Source organism: Eumetopias jubatus, unplaced genomic scaffold (genome assembly GCF_037043125.1).
Source record: "Eumetopias jubatus isolate StellerSeaLion01/CBP00866 unplaced genomic scaffold, mEumJub1_p1.0 scaffold_7, whole genome shotgun sequence".
NCBI lineage: Eukaryota > Metazoa > Chordata > Mammalia > Carnivora > Otariidae > Eumetopias > Eumetopias jubatus.
Window position 1 is genome coordinate 34,023,651 of NW_028274813.1, and position 21,692 is coordinate 34,045,342.

At 35.7% G+C, this 21,692-nt stretch overlaps 1 protein-coding gene across 3 annotated transcripts in view; it reads right to left on the reverse strand.

Moving 5' to 3' along the window:
- GPHN (gephyrin) overlaps window positions 1-21,692 on the reverse strand; it is a 626,989-nt gene that overhangs the window by 360,000 nt on the left and 245,297 nt on the right. For all 3 annotated transcript variants that reach the window (XM_028101094.2, XM_028101105.2, XM_028101100.2), the window contains exon 3: window positions 7,662-7,719. In XM_028101094.2, the coding sequence (XP_027956895.1) occupies window positions 7,662-7,719 (58 nt within the window). The remainder of the gene's footprint in view (window positions 1-7,661; window positions 7,720-21,692) is intronic.

A 21,692-nucleotide genomic window follows, 5' to 3' on the forward strand; every position in this document is an offset into this window, starting at 1 on the left:
CATCACTCATCATCAGGGAAATACGAATCAAAACTAAATGAGATAGCAACTCACACCAGTCAGAATGGCTAAAATTGAGTTAATTTTTGTATAAGGTGTGAGATTTAGGTTGAGGTTCATTTTTTGGGGTTATGGATATCCAATGGTTCCAACATCATTTGTTGAAAAGGATATTCATTGAATTGTTTTCGCAGTTTTATTTAAAAATCTATTGAACATATCTGTGGGGACGGATATGTGGGTGGCTCAGTCGGTTAAGCGTCTGCCTTCGGCTCAGGTCATGATCCCAGGGTCCTGGGATCGAGTCCCGCATCGGGCTCCTTGCTCAGTGGGGAGCCTACTTCTTCCTCTGCCTGCTGCTTCCCCTGCTTGTGCATGCTCTCTCTCTCTCTAATAAATAAATAAAATCTTAAAAATAAAGAACATATCTGTGTAAGTCTTATGGGTTGTCTATTCTGTTTGACGTGTCTGTCTTTCTGCCAATACTGCACTCTTGATTACTGTAAACCTCATCACTGGATAGAGTATCATTGGATAGTCCTTCCACTTTGTTCTTTTTCAAAATTGTGTTAACTGTCCTAGGACCTAGACTTTCCCATATAATTTTAGAATAAATTTACATAATTGTATGTCTACAAAAAAAAGTTGGGTTTTTGATAGGAATTCCATAAAACTATATATATCTATATGGGAAGAACTGACATCTTTAGTGTGTTCAATCTCTCAATTCATGAATATAACTTGTCTGTCCATTTTTTTAGGTGTCCTTTTATTTCTTTAGCGTTTTGTAGTTTTCAGCATATAGATTAACATATGTGTGTTCTTCAGTGTATGCCTAAGTATTCAACTTTATTTGGAGTGATGGTAAATACTACTGTTTTAAATTTCAGTTTCCAACTGTTGTGAGCATATAAAAATGCAATTGGAGTTTGTGTGTGTGTGTGTGTGTGTGTGTGTGTGTTGATGTTACATTCCACAAATTAACTCATTTGACTTATTAGTTGTAGGAATTTTTCTGTAGATATTTTTTCTATGTAGACAATCATACAATCTGCAAATAGGGAGTTTTGTTTCTTACTTGCCAACCTTTGAGCCTTTTAATACTTTTCTTGCCTTATTGTACTACTTAAAATTTCTAGTATTCAACTGGAAAAAAGTAGTGAGAGCAGACAACCTTGCTTTGTTCCTGATCTTAGAGGAGAGCATTCATTTTTTTTTTTCACCATTAAGTATGTTTTTAGCAATAAGTTTTTGGTAGATGTTCTTTATCAAGTTCAGGAAGTTTCCCTCTATTCCTAGTTTGCTGAAAGGTTTTTTTTTTTTATCATTAATGGATTTTTTGATTTTGTCAAACACTTTTTCTACATCAATTGATATAATCATACAATCTTTCTTCTTTAGCCTGTTGATATGGTGGATTAGACTGATTACTTTTCCCATGTTGGACAAGTTTTGCATGCCTCAAATAAATCTCACTTGGTAGTGATGTATAATTTTTTTAAAACCTTGTTGGATTTCATTTGGTAATATCTGTAGATTTTGAGTTCATGATAAGTACTGGTCTGCAGTTTTCATTTTTTGTACTATGTTTTTCTGATTTGTTAGCAGAGTAATACTAGCCTCATAAAATAAGGTAGGTAGTATTTCCTCCCCTTCTATTTTCTGGAAAAGACTGACTAAAATTGATGTCAATTCTTCTTTAATGTTTGGTAGAGCTCTCCAGTAAAACCATCTGGCATGCAGATTTGTTTTTTAGGAGATTTTTCATCATGAATTTAATGTCTTTCATGGTTATAAGACTACACATAATGTCTACTTGGTCTTGGTTAATTTTGGTAGTTTGTGGGTTTTGAGGAAGTGGTCCATTTCTGCTAAGCTGTCCAATTTATGAGTATAAAATTTTTCACAGTATTTTCTAATTATCCATTTAATAATGGAAGATTATAGTGATAGTCTTCGTTCAATCCTGGTGTCAATAATTTTATCTTTTTTAGTCTAGTGTATATCAATTTTATTGAGTTTTTAAGAGTCACCTTTTTATTCCATTGATTTTTCCCCATTGTTTTACTGTTTTCAATTTCACTGATACCAGTTCTTGGTATTACTGGTCTTCTTGCTTTGACAATATCTGGCTCATCTTTTCCTAGTTTCTTGAGAAAGAAATATGGATTACTGACTTGAGAACTTTCCTCTTTTCTAAAAATTAATATTTTCATAGTACTTTCAATCCACCTATGTCATTGTTTTTGAAATGAGTTTCTTGAGAATGACATATATTGGATCATTTCTAAAAACCCATTATGTCAATTTCTGTCTTTCCACCAGTATATTTAAATTATTTACATTTAAGGTAATTACTGACATCTTAGGACTTAAACATGTCATGTTATTATTTGTCTTCTGTTTCTGTCTTGTTTCTCATTCCTAATTGGGGATTACTTGAACAAATTTTAGGATTCTATCTTAATTTACAGTGTTTTTGAGTATATTGTTTTGTACATAGCTTCTAGTGGTTGCTTTGAGTGGATGCTTTTTACATTATAATTACAAATATGACTTATTGCAGTCTACTTGTATTAACATCTATCATTTAAAGTGACATGCAGAAAATTTACTTCCATTTAGTCACCCTTTACGTTCCTACATTTTAAATATTGTGTTCATTATTTACTCTACATGCATTGTGCACATCATACAGTGTTAAAATTTTTGCTTCAACCCTCAAATGTGATTTAAGAAAACCATAAGAAAAGATAGTCTACTGTATTTATCTATTCTGCTGTTTTTCTTTCCTTTCTGAAGTTTCAAGCATTTTTCTGTTATCATTTTCCTTTTTTCCTCCTTTTTATTCTGAAGTTTTTTCATTTCCTCTCCAATTCTCTTTGGAGAATTTATTTATCCATTCATACAGGGTAGGTTTTTTCGAGACAAATTCTTTCAGTTTTCTTTTGTTTGAATGTGTCCTCATTTCCCTTTGATTACTGGAGAATAATTTCACTGGATTTGGACTTTGTGATTGACAGTTCTTTACATCAGCACTTGAAAAATGTTGTTCCACTTCCTTCTCACACAACTGTTTTCCACCACCCTCCCCCAATCAGCCATTTATATTGGTGACTGTACTTTTCAGTTCTATAATTAACATTTTGTTCCTTTTTGTAATTTCTATTTTCATTTGTTTCAAGAAAATTAGTAATTGCTTGTTGAAGCATTTTTATGATAACTGCTTTGAAATCTTTGTCAGATAATTCTAACATCTGATTCATCTTTGTGTTGTTATCTGTTGACTGTTTTTTTTTTTCCTCACTGAAGTTGTGATTTTCCTTGTTCTTGGTATGATGATTTTTTACTGTACCCAGGACATTTTGGATATTTTGAAACTCTCGATCTTATTTAATCTTTTTTAGCAGATGTCCCTTTGTTATAATATAGTATGAGGGCAACATAAATATATATATATGTTCAGCTTCTTTCTGGGTCCCACTGACACCACTCTGGCAAAATTGAGGCACTCATTTATACTGCTTCATTAAAGACAGTAGGGTAGAAGTCTAGGTCCTCTCTTGGCCAAAAAGTGGGGCACCACTTTGCTTCACATTATTGGTAGGGGTAGATGTTCACCTCCCTGCTGGGCCCCGCTGACAACAAGAGGGGAAGCAGAAGGTTAAAACTTACTAAGAATGGAATATCAATTATCCCCTCTCATTCAGCCTTATTGATGCAGAAGGGATGGAGTCACATCTCCCTTATAGGCCTCAGAGACACTGGAAGGGGAAGGTAAAGGAGAGTGGTGAGTAGCTTCACCGTGTGCGGTCTCTTTAGTCTTACTGCTACTGGGTGGGGGTAGAGACTCAGCTCATCACTGGAGTCCACTAACAATATCCTGCTATAGAAAGCAGAACACAGCCTTTTTCCCCCTGAGCTGATGGAAGATCCTATCCTAGCAGGGAAATCAGAGCGCTGCCTATTTTGTGGGAGTGTGGGAGACTAAACAGCTCCCCACCTGTCCTGCCAATAAACACTACCAGGGGAGGGATTCAAAGCTTTGCCATCTGCTTCTGTGGGTAGCAGGGGTGAGGTGGAAGATCAGCTTCCTGCTTGGCTGTGCCAAAACTGTGGGGGAGCTAAGTAGTTTCTGCATTGGTGTTTGGCTGGAGTAAGATGAGCATTGCCAAAGGCTTTTGTTCTTTTAGCCACCCTTATCCTGGGTCCTATGGCTTGAAGGACAGGATTTCCTAGATGTTTTGTTTTGTTTTGTTTTGTCTGTGCCTGTTGGTGTTTCCAGATTGTAGGCTTCATCAGTGTCCTGTTGAGATTAAATAGGAGGCAAAAGGAAACCCAGCTAACTCATTGCTGTGTCATTCCTCAAGTCCTGAAGTCTTTAGAAAGTCTGATTTCTTCTTCCTCCTTCAGAGTCTTTCTATGCTTGTTTATTTTATAATGTCCAGGAATTTTTAGTTGTAAAAGAAAAGATTTGGGAAGAATAGAGCTACTGTATTTGGCTAGCACCACAAGTTTCCTCAGTAGGAATACATTTGAAACTTGATAAACTTACTATAATATTACCTGGAGCACTTAATATATGAGCCAACAGTATAAAAAAACCCCACAAACCTTTCCTATTATGTTAAAAAAAGCACTATAACCAAAACAGTATGGTGCTAGCAATGGAATAAATGGAATAAATAGATCAGTGAATCAAAAGTTCAGGAAAAGACAGACTTATATATGTGTATGTGTGTATCAAGGCATATGAAAATATAGTATATAATAAATGAGGTAATTCAAACCAGTGGGGGACAAATTGTTTTTTTGTTTTTTTCAATAAATTGGGCTGGGAAAATAAAGATACATTTGAAAAATATTTTGTTTAAGTTTAGTCATCCCATATATAAAAATAAATTTATACCAATATAAATTACATATAAAGAATATTTAAACATTTCTATTTCAAATAAATACACCCAAGGTGGTAGTAGACCCGCCATAACTATTTGGAAAACAGACTGATTTCATACAGAAAAGGTGAAAATACACATTACTTAAAACTCAGGAATTCCATTTTTCAGTATATACCTCAAAGAAACTCTTACACGGGATGCTTTTATAAGATTTTATACCATCATTTTTCATAATAGCTCCAGATGGAAGCAAGGTGAATGTCCCTCAAGAGTAGGATGTCTCAACAATTTGTGGCACAATGGAGTATTTTACAGAAAAAAAAAAAAAGAACATAACAAACCCCCCCAAAATCTTAGTTATAGATAACAATATGAATAAATCTCACAGTGTTGAACCAAAGAAGGCACAAGAGAATGCATACATACATTGTGATTCAATTCATATAAAATTCAAAGAGAAACACAAATAAATTATAATATTTAGGGATGTGTATAAAAATAAAACTAAATGAAATAATAAAAACTCAGGATATTGGGTGGAACAGATGGTCATGATTGGGCCAGGAATGCATTTGCACTTTACCTCTTAAGCTTTTGGCCATCCATTCACTATGTGGTGATTTATTGTAATCAATCAATAAATGCTTAATTCAAACTATGTATGAACTAAATAATAATTTCTGGTGCTAGAAATATTATGAAGATTACCATACTTTGTAAAAATTAAATTATGTTTTATTAATCAATCATATTTTAATAAAAATACATATGTGTATTTATTTATACATGGCATATTGTGGATGTATTTGAAATTTAAACTCAATTGTACTATTCAGATAATTTAAAATTACTCAGTTATTTGCCAACTAAAATGAATATTACAACCAGATGTTTCTCATTTTCTCCAATCAAAACAAAAAGATTATATCTGATTTCAGTTGAAAATGCTAATGGTGCCATCAAATAAATCTTGATAAAATATTTTATAGCAGGTTTTCTTCTAACACGTTTGAAACAAGAATTAATTTCGTATCTTTTATGCCTCAGGCTTCAAACTCTCTGAAGCTGTTTTAGATATAATACCAGTAATTAATTTAAAAAAATCATATAGTAATGTCATCATGAATCATGTTTTCTTGAAGGAATCTCATGAGGGACAACTCTTATAATTCTAGAATTTCAAAAAACACAATGAAAAAGTTATTTCTTTAGAGAAAAGTCACTATAAAACATAGCAATGTTTCTTCTAATTAATTAAATAAAAAAATATGTGAATCCTGTGGTTCTTGAATAGGTCAACAGTTTTGGTCTACTGCTATTACTTCATAGAGCTTTTTTAGGTGATTCCATTAACTAGCATGTCCTCAAGTAATTCTTGGATAAGGACAAATCCCAGTATCAACTGAAAGATAAAATTATCTTTCTTCTGAGTTTCTGGCTGATTTAACCAATGATTTAATGGGTATTTGGTTATTCAAGAGGGACCTCAAATTTATAAGTCCAAAACTTACCCTCTTTCCTCTCAAACTTATTCCTTCTCTTATATCTCCTCTTCAAGTTAATAGCAACACAAGCTGGACTGGACTTAAGGTTTCTGTCAACCAAAGTATTTTATGAATATATATAAAGTTGGAATGGGTCTTTTGACACTCCTGTTTTTTTTTTCCTGCTAGAATATAATTATTGGATTAATTTCTGATATTGGCTATAGAGAACAGCAGACATATTGAAACTAATAGTATATTACATAATAAAGACCAATGACATTAACTGATTTGAAAATAATGTGAGCAAATGAATGATTATTGACTAAGATTTGAATTCATTGAACTTGATTTTGGAAAGCTTGATTAAATCAAGCTTGATGATTTGTTTGGATCTTTAAATGTCATTGTTAACAATTTAACTCAGTATTGTTATCCTTGACTATTGCTATCAAGTTGTTAAATTTTATTTATATAATAGAAAATAAGTTCAGTTCTGATTAGATTGTAAATTCCTCTTGGGGAAGGGCCACATGATATGCCAGAAGACTAACTGTCCATAGGATTGGGTAAAATGTTAAAAACAGAAGAATGCAGATTATGTAATGTTCAGAGTAAGGTCAAGTTTTCATTTAATGTACTATAAATTTTATTTTATTTTTTAAAGATTTATTTATTTATTTATTTACAGAAAGAGACACAGCAAGAGAAGGAATACAAGCAGGGGGAGCAGGAGAGGCAGAAGCAGGCTTCCTGCTGAGCAGGGAGCCCGATGCGGGGCTTGATCCCAGGACCCTGGGATCATGACCTGAGCCAAAGGCAGATGCTTAACGACTGAGCCACCCAGGTGCTCCACATACTATAAATTTTAAATTGCAATTGGCATACTGTGTTTTCAGTGGAACCAGAAAATATTTTCTAGAAGACTGGTATTTATAATTAGTGAAAGCCTAAGGGAAAATAAATTAAAACAAGATAGAAAGTTAATCCATTATGCACACTAATGCTATATATAGTGTTTCTTAAGTAGATTTTCGATGAATTTCACATGAAGTGTTCCTTTTTGATCTTCCAAATAATTTTCATAGAAATGCATTGATAATGGTGATTGAAATCTGATGGGGATTATCTTAATTTTTTAATTAAAATAGATAACTGAATTAAATGAGATCCCAACACACCCAAACATTCAATAGTATAAAGAAAAAGCAATCCTTCCCCCACCTACCCGGCAAGATACTAAGTCTTCTTAGAGATGAAAAATGGCATACTATACCTTGATTTCTTCTATTTCATCTGGTACTATCTTGTATGCTGATATAGTCCCACCCAACCTGAAATTAGGAAAAGAAAATATTCTCAAAACTGGCAATAGTCTATAAAAATATATGGAGTATTTCTGCCATTAGCATCAGAATGCCACCAATAATTGCTCATTGCCCACCCCAATGACCATGGAGTGAAAACGACCTTTTCATGCTTAAGTTTTCCATATATTAAGAGGTGGATAATGAATGATTACTAAAAGAGGAAACATTAAGTTATATTTTTAACTATAAACTTCTCTTATTGATACTTTTAATAATGTTACCACTTTTACTGATGGATTCTGTCACAACTAAGATGTAGCAAGAACTAATAACAGATATATTTGCCTTTTTGGTTTGTCAGAATTTACTTTTTAGAGTAGTTTTGAATTTACAGAAAAATTGAGTAGAAAGTAAAGAGATTTATTTCCCAGATGCCCCACCAGTTTTCCGTGTTATTAACATATATTAGTGTTGTACATGAGTCACAACTGATGAACCAATAATGATTTTGCTTCTTTTTAAAAATAATTTAAACAAGGAGTTGGAGAGAGGTGTGTGTGTCCAGCACTGCAAGGAAAAGAGATGAGTGTTTAAGGGTTACAATTTAATCCCTAAAATATGATCTTTGCCTTAAGGCAGTGAGGTCATTACTGCCATGATCACCTGTTTGAAAAAAATTTTTTTAAGAAAGTAGTTAAGAATTATGTAACACTTATCAATTGCCAGACATGTTATATATTATCTAATTTAATTCTTTTTTTAAAGAAGATTTTATTTATTTGTTTGACAGAGGGAGATATAGTGAGAGAGGGAACACAAGGAGGGGGAGCGGGAGAGGGAGAAGCAGGCTTCCCCCTGAGCAGGGAGCCCGATGCAGGGCTCGATCCCAGGACGCTGGGATCATGACCTGAGCTGAAGGCAGATGCTTAACTACTGAGTCACCCAGGTGCCCCTAATTTAATTCTCATAACAGTTGCCATTGTAAAAATTGGGATATTGAGACACAGAGTGATTCAGTAATTTCCACAAGTAATTGAAGGGATGTAACTGAGATGCACATTAAGTGTAAAATATATACCAGATTTAAAGTACTCAGTATAAAAAAGGCTAATTAAAAAATACTGAATACATTTAAAAACAATATGGTGGATATATTGAGTTAAGCTATAGTTTCATTAACTTCATCTGCTGCTTTTAGTTTTTAAAATGTGACTACAAAAAATTTTAAATTATACAGATAGCTTGCATTTGTGACTACTAGCATGTATCAATCAGGTACTCTAAGCTCTTAAACACCAAGATTACCTATCTACCATTACTCAAATTCAGTGCTTAAAAAGGAACTTTCTGACTACTTATTTAACTTTATAAATACTTCAGTATCAGAAAAGAGAGTATCAATCCAAGATGGTGGAGGAGTAGGAGACCTTAGTTTAATCTGGTCCCAGGAATTCACCTAGATAGCTATCAAATCATTCTGAACACCTGCAAACTCAACCAGATATCTAAAAAAAGAATAGACGCAACTCTAAAAACAGAAAAGCAAACATTTTCTATAAGGTAGGAGGTTCAGAGAAGTGAATCCAAGGAGATTTATGGGAAGATAAACCACGGTGGGGAGGAAGCCTCCATAAGCCGGCACCAAAAAGTGGTACAGCAGCAGAGTGCAAAATCGGAACTTTAAGAAGTCGGCTGTGGTGAGGGACATCCCTGCCTGAAAGGTGCTCAGGTGGCAAACCAGGGCGGAATCCTAGGTGGGACATTGTGGTCTTAGGATCCTTGGGGGGGTCACAGGAAGACCGGGGGTGCTTGAGTGTAACTGAGTTACCAGGCATTGGAGCAGGGAAGCCGGATACACTCAGTGAGCCCAGGAGTGGGCTCTCTGCTCAGGGATGCCACATACCATGAACCATGGCACAGTCAGCTGACCACTATTTGAACAGGGGCCCAACAAGCAGCAGAACTGGTGAGACTCCCGTTCCTATTCTGGGAGGAGGGCAGCACAGGAGTCTGCAGGGTTTGGAGATGAAATGGGGTCATGTGCCTGAGATAGAAATGCTGGGTCTCAGGCTGGGTGAGCACAGACTGCAGACAGACTCCAGGGAAACAGGAGTGATTGACTGCATTTACCCCAGGGCACACTGAGAAGTAGGGTCCAGAGCTCTTGGCTCTGGGGCTGGAGATTTGGAGGCCACCATTTTCATTCTCATCCTCTAAAACTGTGCAGAAAGCCTTCAGGGAACGAAAACCATAAAGAACAATCTGGAGCAGATTACTTAGCCTGGCCCCCTGGCAAGGGCGGTACAATTCTACCCAGGACAAACACACCTGAAAATCAAAATAGGCCCCTACCCCAGACGATCAGCAATAACATCCAGCCAAGACCAAGTCTATCGATCATTTAGAACTGCAAAACTCCAGTGCTACGGGAATATAGCATATAGAATTCATTTTCCCCCCACAATTCTTTAGTTTTGCAATTTTAATTTTTTCCCCTTTATTTTATTTATTCCTGGGCTGTAAAGTTGGTTCAACATCCACAAATCAATCAATGTGATAACACTACATAAAAGAAAGGACAAGAAACATATGATCCTCTCAACAGAACCAGAAAAAGCACTTGACAAAGTACAACAGACTTTCTTGATTAAAACTCTTCACTGTGTAGGGATAGAAGGAACATATCTCAATATCTAAGAGCCATATATGAAAAGCCCACAGTGAATACATTCTCAATGGGGAAAAACAGAGCTTTTCCCCTAAGGTCAGAACACGACAGGGATGTCCACGCTCACCAAGGTTGTTCAACATAGTACCAGAAATCCTAACCTCAGCAATCAGACAACAAAAAGAAATAAAAGGCATCCAAATTGGCAAAGAAGTCAAACACTGACTCTTCGCAGATGACATGGTACTCTACGTGGAGAACCCAAATTCTCCACCCCATAGTTGCTAGAATTCCTATAGGAATTCAGCAACGTGGCAGGATATAAAATCAATGCACAGAAATTAGCTGCATTTCTATACACCAACAATGAGATCCAGAAGAAAGAAATTAAGGAGTTGATTCCATTTACGATTGCACCCAAAATCATAAGATAGCTAGGAATAAACCTAACCAAAGAGGCAAAGGATCTGTACTCAGAAAACTATAGAACACTCATGAAAGAAACTGAGGAAGACACAAAGAGATGGAAAAACGTTCCACACTCATGGATTGGAAGAACAAATATTGTTACAATGTCTATGCTACCTACAGCAATCTATATGTGCAAAGCAATCCCTATCAAAATAACACCAACTTTTCTCACAGAGCTGGAACAAATAATCCTGAAATTTCTATGGAACCAGAAAAAAGCCTTAATAGCCAAAAGAATGTTGAAAAAGAAAACCAAAGCTGGAGGTATCACACTGCTGGACTTCATATGGTCACCTCAAAAGTTACTGAAAAATAATCTGGTGAAACCAAGTATCTAATCCTAGATTTAAAAATAAAACAAACTGCTTGTTAATTAAAAAAAAAAAAAGGAAAAAAAGAAAAGAGAGTATCACAAATAAGGCACTTACATATTCTAGATACTTGGGGATACTTCCTGTCTTAAATATAAATTAATAAATGACATTTTGGTTTCTATTTTAAGATAACTTAATTTTCAGCCCAATGAATTTTATTAAAAACTCTACATTTAAACCCTTTACTATTACTACTTATTCTTGCTAACGGAAATAGTGTTCAAACCTTGATTTGAGAATTACTTCCTAGATTTAAAGTGCCATGATTGCATGATGAAAATACTAACGAAATTTAACTTAATTCAGATTATACAGCATATATAAGTGATATAGTAAATAAGACCATAGCAGGATAAACAGCAAAAGAAGACTAAATGTTACTAAAATGAAAAATTATTTAAGTATCTGTAAGAGGTTTCAAGTAGGCATTTAAAAAATGTTTTTACTGTCAATTATTAAATTTTTAAGTTAAAAGTCGAAATTGTTGGGATATCAATAAGGAATTTAGAGCAAAAACTACTGAAAACTCAGGACTTCAATTTCCCATCTTGCAAATAAAGAGTTAATCATTTTATTCTTTGAGTTTATTTTATGTAAGAGATACAAACCAGGGAATGAGAATGCAAAGAAATCATAGTCTTATATAGAAGCAGACTGAGTAAACAAATGTCTGTCATATAACGCATTAAGGAGTCAAAATAGAACTAGGCAGAAGTTGAAGTTAGAAATTATTTCAAAATAAAGAGTATTTTAAAATTATGTAACATTGAGGGTGCCTGGATGACTCAGTCATTAAGCGTCCGCCTTCGGCTCAGGTCATGATCCCAGAGTTCTGGGATCAAGCCCTGCATCGGGCTCCCTGCTCAGCAGGAAGCCTGCTTCTCCCTCTCCTGCTCCTCCTGCTTGTGTTCCCTCTCTTGCTGTCTCTCTCTCTGTCAAATAAATAAATTAAATCTTTAAAAAAGTCCACAATAGCCAAACTGTGGAAAGAGCCAAGATGTCCATCGACAGATGAATGGATAAAGAAAATGTGGTATATATACACAATGGAATATTATGCAGCCATCAAAAGGAATGAGATCTTGCCATTTGCAACGACATGGATCGAACTGGAGGGTCTTATGCTTAGTGAAATAAGTCAATCAGAGAAAGACATGTATCATATGACCTCACTGATATGAGGAATTCTTAATCTCAGGAAACAAACTGAGTGTTACTGGAGTGGTTGGGGGTGGGAGGGATGGGGTGGCTGGGTGATAGACATTGGGGAGGGTATGTGCTACGGTGAGCGCTGTGAATTGTGCAAGACTGTTGAATCACAGATCTGTACTTCTGAAACAAATAACGCAACATATTTTTAAGAAAAAAGAAAAAGAAGAAGATAACAGGAGAGGAAGAATGAAGGGGAGTAAGTCAGAGGGGGAGACGAACCATGAGAGATGATGGACTCTGAAAAACAAACTGAGGGTTCTAGAGGGAGGAGGGTAGGGGGATGGGTTAGCCTGGTGATGGGTATTAAAGAGGGCACATTCTGCATGGAGCACTGGGTGTTATGAACAAACAATGAATCATGGAACACTACATCAAAAACTAATGATGTAATATATGGTGATTAACATAACAATAAAAAAATTAAAAAGGAAAAAGTAATTTGATAGAGGAAAAAAAATAAATCTTTAAAAAAAATAAAATTATCTATCATTGTAAAATAAACTGGTAATACTATAGTCTACAGCAACTGTTAAATAAATGGCATTGTAGATTACAGAAATAGTTTATATTTGTTAGTACAATAATGATTCAAAGATGCAATTATGATAATGTTTGACTTGTGGAAGAAAAAATAAAAACAAAGTTGCTATGATAAACTTAATTCTATTTAAATAAAAAACTCATTTTCTCTTGATTAATGCTGACTACCAGTGCTTCAAATATTGTTTTTCCTGAAATCCCAACCTGGGGAAGGTAGGCTTCCAGATAATATTCTTATATCAACTTCAAGTCAGTCATAATGGTTTTAACTGTTAAAAAGGCAGGTGAAGGGAGGAGGAGTTAAGGTGGTGGAGAAGGGGTGCCTGGGTGGCTCAGTTGGTTTAGCGTCTGCCTTTGGCTCAGGTCATGATCCCGGGGTCCTGGGATCGAGCCCCGCGTTGGGCTCCCTGCTCAGCTTAACCAACTGAGCCATCCAGGCACCGCTTAGATTTGAATTTTAATTAGAGCCAGAAGCTAGCACTTTGAAGGGAAGCCTTATTATAAAGGGGGAAAAATAGGTCAATAACTGGAAGGAGAAAGGAGACCAAAAGATATCTTTTTTATAGGAGAGTAACAGCATGTTTGTATGCTGATAAGAAAAATCAAATGAAAAGAGAAAAGTAAAAATCCAGGATATTGGAAAATTGAGGGAGCTATATCTTTGGGTGGATGAAAAGGGATAGGATTTAATACACAAATGGATTGCTTGACCTTTGCTCAGAAGATTGCATGGTTCATTCATGTATATTCACCATTGATAACACATGAGAAGACAGATTGTTTGAATTCAGATGCAGGAAGGTAGATAATTGTGATGAGACTGGAATAGATTTTTCTTCTAATTCTCTGCAGAACAACTTTCAGGATTTACAGGTTTCATCAATACTAAAGGTAATACATAATTAAAGAAAACCCTACATGGGATCAAATATTTAAAATTATTTTTTTCAAAATATACTAGAGATAAAAATCATAACTAGCATATCCTTCAGGAAGCAAAGGAACAATAAGAATTAAAATTTGATTTCTTAACTCAATTTCTTTTTTTTTTAAGATTTTATTTATTTATTTGACAGAGACACAGCGAGAGAGAGGAAACACAAGCAGGGGGAGTAGGGGAGAGAGAAGCAGGCTTCCCACTGAGCAGGGAGCCCGACGTGGGGCTCGATTCCAGGACCCTGAGACCATGACCTGAGCTGAAGGCAGACGCTTAACGACTGAGCTACCCAGGCACCCTATTAACTCGATTTCTTTACATTTCATAGCTGCTACGTAATTTTTAAAAAATACTGCCATAAATACCTATACATTATCTATATCCTTCACTGACTTGAGAGAGCATGATGCCTCTTCAGCTTCATCTCCCAGTATTATTACTTCCTGTACTCTAATACAATGCACTTACTAAATTTCAAACAATTTAAAATCACATATAGCTGCCCAAAGATCCAAACCTTTTCACATATCCACATCTTTGTGTACAGTGTTCTCTGACTGGTCTTCCTGGAAGACAACTATAGGTCTTTTAAAACCTAAGTGAAAAGTTAATTTTTCTGGAAAATTATTTTGGACATTCCTCTCTCATCTCTTCAATACTCTTTCCCTCTTGTATGGTTAAACATGAATTCCTCTATTCTATCTATACTGTGTACCTATTTCTATTCTTTACTTTATAGATCTATAGTACAATGTATTGTTCTTCTGAGTAGTTGTTCTACCCATTACTGAAAGTGGGGTATTGAGTTCTCTAGCTGTTACTGTTGAATTGTCTATTTGTCCCTCCAATTCTGTCAGCTTTTGCTTCTTGTACGGTAAGACTCTGTTAGGTGCATGTATGTTTATAATTGTTAATTCTTCCTTTGATCAATGTAAAATGTCCTCTTTAAAACTTACTGCTTATATAATTCTTTCCCCTTAGAGAACTCTGAAAGTCAGAGATGGTTTCTATATTACAAAAGTTGGCCAAATGTATAGTATAAATAGGTGTGAAATAAATGTTTGAAATAAAATCTATTTTGGGCGCCTGGGTGCTCAGTTGGTTAAGCGACTGCCTTCAGCTCAGGTCATGATCCTGGAATTCCAGGATCGAGTCCCGCATCGGGCTCCCTGCTCAGCAGGGAGTCTGCTTCTCCCTCTGACCTCCCCCCTCTCATGTGCTCTCTCTCTCACTCTCTCTCTCAAATAAATAAAATCTTTAAAAAAAATAAAATCTATTTTAATTTTTAATAACCTAGAGATTACATAATCTTCTATAGTAATCTATTCCAATGCCCCTTATTGTGTACTTTTTTCCCTTAGAATAAATAATAAAAATCACTCATTTTGAAATTCATATTGACTTTCTTTTGATCTGTCTTGGTGTATATACCAAACAAATGATCATACTTCTATATATATATGAAGTCTGTGCACTACATGGCTAAATCATTACTCAGCTTTCTCTTTAGTAAATTAAAAATTTTTTGTAAAAAAAATTATTTTAAATTTGATTTTCTAAATCTTTGAATATTCTTATGGTTCTTCTCTGAATTATCTCCAAATTCCTTTTTAGTCTAAATTAATGAACAATTTTCATAATTTGTGTGTTTATTTATATTGTTTTTAAACTTTATTATCAATTTATAATGCCTTATTCAGTAGAGCTATTAAATATTTTCCTTATACATGCAAGTATCTCTTCTTCAATCTCAGACATATTATTGACAAGTATTTTTATTTAATAATCTTTTGAGCACCTACTATGTACAAATATTGTTATATGCTACTGGGAAACACAAAAGAAACAGTGGTAAAAGTTATTACAAATTTACGCTACTTAAATGTAGCTTAGATATGACTGCTGCTCGGGGTGCCTGAGTGGCTCAGTCATTAAGCATCTGCCTTTGGCTCAGGTCATGGTCCCAGGGTCCTGGGATCAAGCCCCGCACTGGGCTCCCTGCTCAGTGGGAAGCCTGCTTCTCCCTCTCCCACTCCCCCTGCTTGTGTTCCCTCTCCCGCTGTGTCTCTCTCTCTGTCAAATAAATAAATAAAATCTAAAAAAAAAAAAGATATGACTGCTGCTCAATGGCCATTCTAACTACATATAGTCAGCTCACACATTACTTGTGTATATAATAGCAATTATTCTAAACTTCCATCTTTTTCCAAGCTTTTAACCCATGCCTATCTCTCTTCCTTTTACCAGGTAAGTTTTTCTTCTTCCTTATTAAAAAGACAGAAGTTACTGATAAATTCTATTTCTCTACTATATTTAAATATAATTAACATATAGGGTATTATTAGTTTCAGGAGTAGAATTTAGTGATACAACAGTTCCATATAACACCCAGTGCTCACTACAACAAGTGCCCTTCTTATTGCCCATCACCCAATTACCCCATCCCCCCATCCACCTCCCCTCAGTACCCCTCAGTTTGTTTCCTAGAGTCTCTTATGGTTTGCTTCCCTGTTTTTATCTTATTTTATTTTTCCTTCCCTTCCCTATATTCATGTTTTGTTTCTTAAATTCCACATATGAGTGAAATCATATGGTATTTGTCCTTCTCTGACTGACTTATTTCGCTTAGCATAATACGGTTCTAGTTCCAGCCACATTGTTGTAAATGGAAGGATTTAATTCATTTTGATGGCTAATATTCCTGTGTGTGTGTGTGTGTGTGTGTGTGTGTGTGTGTGTGTGTGGTGTGTGTGTGTAGCACATCTTCTTTATCCATTCATCCGTCGGTGGACATCTGGACTCTTTCCACGTTTTGGCTATTGTGGACATTGCTGCTATAAACAATGAAGTGCAGGTGCCTCTTCGAATCACTATTTTTGTATCCTCTGGATACAAAATATCTAGTACTGCAATTGCTGGGTCGTACCGTAGTTCTAGTTTTAACTTTTGAGAAACCTACATACTGTTTTCCAGAGTGGCTGTACCAGTTTGCATTCCCACCAATAGTTTAAGAGGTTTCCCCTTTCTTCCCATTCTCCTCAACATCTGTTGTTAATTGAATTGTTAACTTTATCCATTCTGGCTGGTGTGAGTTGATATCTCATTGTGGTTTTGATTTGTATTTCCCTGATGATGAGTAATGTTGAGCCTTTTCTCATGTGTCTGTTGGACATTTGGATGTCTTCTTTGTAGAAATGTCTGCTCATGTCTTCTGCCCATTTCTTGGAATTTTAGTTCTTTGTGTGTTGAGTTTGATAAGTTCTTTATAAATTTTGGATACTATCCCTTTATCTGATATGTCATTTGCAAATATATTCTGCCATTCTGCAGGTTGCCTTTTATTTATGTTGTTTTCTTTGCTGTGCAAAAGCTTTTTATCCTGATTAAGTCCCAATAGTTCATTTTTGCTTATGTTTCCCTTGCCTGTGGAGACAAGTCTAGCAAGAAGTTGCTGCAGCCAGGGTCAAAAAGATTACTGGCTGTGTTCTCTAGGATATTGATGGATTCCTGTCTCACAGTTAGATTTTTCATCCATTTTGAATTTATTTTTGTATGTGATATAAGAAAGTGGTCCAGTTTCATTCTTCTGGATGTGGCTATCCAGTTTTTCCAACAGCGTTTGTTGTTGAATAGACTGGCTTTTTTTTTTTTTTCAATTGGCTATTCTTTTTTTTTTTAAGATTTTATTTATTTGTCAGACAGAGAGAGAGAGCACAAGCAGGGGGGTTGGCAGGCAGAGGGAGAGGGAGAAGCAGACTCCCCACTGAGCAAGGAGCCCAATGCGGGACTCAATCCCAGGACCCTGGGATCATGACCTGAGCCAAAGGCAGACGCTCAACCAACTGAGCCATCTAGGCACCCCTCCATTGGCTATTCTTTCCTGCTTTGTTGAAGATTTGTTGATGATAGGGTCCAGGGTCCATTTCTGGGTTCTCTATTCTGTTCCATTGATCTGTGTGTCTGTTTTTGTACCAGAACCATACTGTTGTGATTACTACAACTTTGTAATAGAGCTTGAAGTCCAGAATTGTGATGCCTCCAGGTTTGGTTTTCTTTTTCAACATTCCTTTGGCTATTCGGGCTCTTTTCTGGTTCCACACAAATTTTAGAATTGTTTGCTCCAGCTCTGTGAAAAATGCTGGTGTTATTTTGATAGGGATTGCACTGAATGTGTAGATTGTTTTGGGTAATATAGACATTTTAACAATATTTCTTCTTCCAATCCATGAGCATGGAATATTTTTCCATTTCTTTGTGTCTTCTTCAATTTCTTTCATAAGTGTTCTATAGTTTTCAGAGTACTGATCTTTTACCTCTGGTTAGGTTTATTCCTTAGGTATCTTATGGTTTTTGGTGCAACTGTAAATGGGATCAACTCCTTAATTTCTCTTTCTTCTGTTTCATTGTTGGTGTATAGAAATGCAACAGACTTCTGTGCATTGATTTTATATCCTGTGACTGATCAGTTCTAGCAATTTTTTGATGGAGTCGTTTGGGTTTTCTACACAGAGTATCAGGTCATCTGAGAAGAGTGAAAGTTTGACTTCTTTGCAGATTTGGATGCCTTTTATTTCTTTTTGTTGTGTGACTGCTGAGGCTAGGAGTTCCAGTACTACGTTAAACAACAGTGGTGAGAGTGGACCTCCCAGTCGTGTTCCTGACATTAGGGGAAAAGCTCTCAGTTTTTCCCTGTCGTGGGTGTTTCATATATGACTTTTTATGTTGAGATATGTTCCTTCTATCCCTACTTTGTTGAGGGCTGTTATCAAGAAAGGATGCTAAACTTTGTCAAATGCTTTTTCTGCAACTATTGAGAGGATCATATGGTTCTTGTTCTTTCTTTTATTAAGGTGGTATAATCAAGTTGATTGATTTGCGGATGTTGAACCACCCCTGCAGCCCAGGAATAAATCCCTCTTGGTCATGGTGAATAATCCTTTAATGTACTGTTGGATCCTATTAGTATCTTGGTGAGAATTTCTGCATCCATGTTCATCAGGGATATTGGTCTGCATTTCTTTTTGGTGGGGTCTTTGGTTTGGGATCAAGGCAATGCTGGCCTCATAGAATGAGTTTGGAAGCTTTCCTTCCATTTCTATTTTTTGAAACTGCTTCAGAGGAATAGGCATCAATTCTTCTTTAAATGTTTGGTAGAATTCTGCTGGAAGGCCATCTGACCCTGGGCTCTTGTTTGTTGGGAGATTTTCGATTACTGCTTCAACTTCTTTGCTGGTTATGGGTCTGTTCAGGTTTTCTATTTCTTCCTGTTTCAGTTTTGGTAGTTTATATGTTTCTAAGAATACATCCATTTCTTCCAGACTGCCTAATTTGTTGGCATATAATTGCTCATAATATGTTCTTATAATTGTATTTCTTCGGTGTTGGTTGTGATCTCTCCTCTTTCATTAATGATTTTATTTATTTGGGTCCTTTTCCTTTCCTTTTTGCTAAGTCTGGCTAGGGGTTTGTCGATCTTATTAACTCTTTCAAAAAACCAGCTCCTAGTTTCGTTGATCTGTTCCACTATTTGATTTCTATGTCATTGATTGCTGCTCTCATCTTTATTATTTCTCTTTTCCTGCTGGATTTAGGCTTTATTTGCTGTTCTTTCTCCAGCTCCTTTAGATGTAAGGTTAGGTTGTATATTTGAGACTTTTCTTGTTTCTTGAGGAAGGCCTGTAATGCTATATACTTCCCTCTTAGGACCACCTTTGCTGAATACTTTGAACTGTTGTGTTTTCATTTTCATTTGCTTCCATGTATTTTTTTAATTCTTCTTTAATTTTCTGGTTGACCCATTTATTCTTTAATAGGGTGTTCTTTAACCTCCATTTTGTGGTCCTTCCAAATTTTTTCAGTTGCAAGTGGCTGACTTCCAGTTTCATAGCATTGTGGTCTGAAAATATGCATGGTATGATCTCAATCTTTTTGTGCTTGTTGAGGCCTGATTTGTGACCCAGTATGTGATCTATTCTGGAAAATGTTCCATGTGCACTCAAAAATAATGTGTATTCTGCTGCTTTAGGATAAAATGCTCTGTGCATATCTATTAAAGGATAAAATGCTCTGTGCGTATCTATTAATTCCATCTGGTTTAGTGTGTCATTCAAAGCCCTTGTTTCTTAGTTGATCTTCTGCTTAGATGATCTGTCCATTGCTCTGAGTGAGGCATTAAAGTCCCCTACTATTATTGTATTATTATCAATGAGTTTGTTTGTTATTAATTGATTTATATATTTGGCTGTTTCCAAGGTAGGGACATAAATATTTACAATTAGATTTTCTTGTTGGGTAGACCCCTTTATTATGATATAGTGTACATCTTCATCTCTTATTACAGTCTTTGTTTTAAAATCTAGTTTGTCTCTCATGAGCACTGGGTGTTATAAGCAACTGAGAAATTACTGAACACTACATCTAAAACTAATGATGTATTATGTTGGCTAATTGATTTAAATTAAAAAAATCTAGTTTGTCTCACAGAAGGATGGCTACTCCAGCTTTCTTTTGATGTCCATTAGCATGATAAATGGTTCTCCACCCCCCCACTTTCAATCTGGAGGTGTCTTTGGGTATAAAATGAGTCTTTTGTAAGCAGCATATTGATGGGTCTTGTTTTTGTATCCGTTCTGATACCGTGTCTTTTGATTGGAGCAGTTAGTCCATTTACATCCAGAGTAATTGTTGAAAGACAGGAATTTAGTGCCATTGCATTACCTGTAAAGTCGCTGTTCCTGTAGACAGTCTCTGTTCCTTTCTGGTCTTTGTTACTTTTGGTCTCTCTTTCCGCTCAGTGGGTCCCCTTTAATATTTCTTGCAGGCCTGGCTTAGTGTTTAGGAATTCCTTTAGTTTTTCTTTGTCTTGGAAACTCTTTATCTCTCTTTCTGTTCTGAATGACAGCCTTGCTGGATAAAGTATTCTTGGCTGCATATTTTTCCCAATTAGCATGTTGAATATATCATGCCAGCACCTTCTGGCTGCCAGGTCTCTGTGGACTAGTATGCTTCCAGCCTTATGTGTCTACCATTATAGGTTAAGAACCTTGTCTCCTGAGCTGCTTTCAGAATTCTCTCTTTATCTTTGTACTTTCAAGTTTCATTATGATATGTCATGGTGTTGACCTGATTTTGTTGATTTCTCTGTGCCTCTTGGACTTGAATGCCTGTTTCCTTCCCCAGATTAGGGAAGTTTTGAGCTATAATTTGTTCAAATATACCTTCTGCCCCCTTTTCCTCCTCCTCTTCTGGGACTCCTATGATATGATATTATTTCATTTTATGGTTTCGCTGAGTTCTCTAAGTCTACCTCATGATCTAATTGTTTCTAGTAGTTTTCTTTCCCTCTTCTTTTCAGCTTTATTATTTTCCATAATTTTACCTTCTATGTTACGTATCTTCTCCTCTGTTTCTTCAGTCCTCGTAGTGATTATATCCTGTTTTGCAAGTCAATTATACCATTTTTTATTTTAGCTTTACTAGTTTTTAGGTCTTTTATTTCAGCTACAAGGGCTTCTCTGGTGTCTTCTATGCTTTTTTCAAGTCCCAGTAGTAGACTTATTACTGTTGATCTAAATCCTTTTTCAGATATATAGCTTATATCGGCTTTGAGAAAGTCCCTGTCTGTGATATCTTCCTGACCTTTCCTTTGGGGAGATATTCTCCATCCTGTCATTTTGGCTATGTTTGTTTCTTTTGTGTGTTATGAAAGGTTGTTATGCTTCCTGCACTTCGGAATACTACTACATTAAAAAGAGGTCACACACTGTCCAGGGCCTGGCACTTCAGGAAGTGTTTC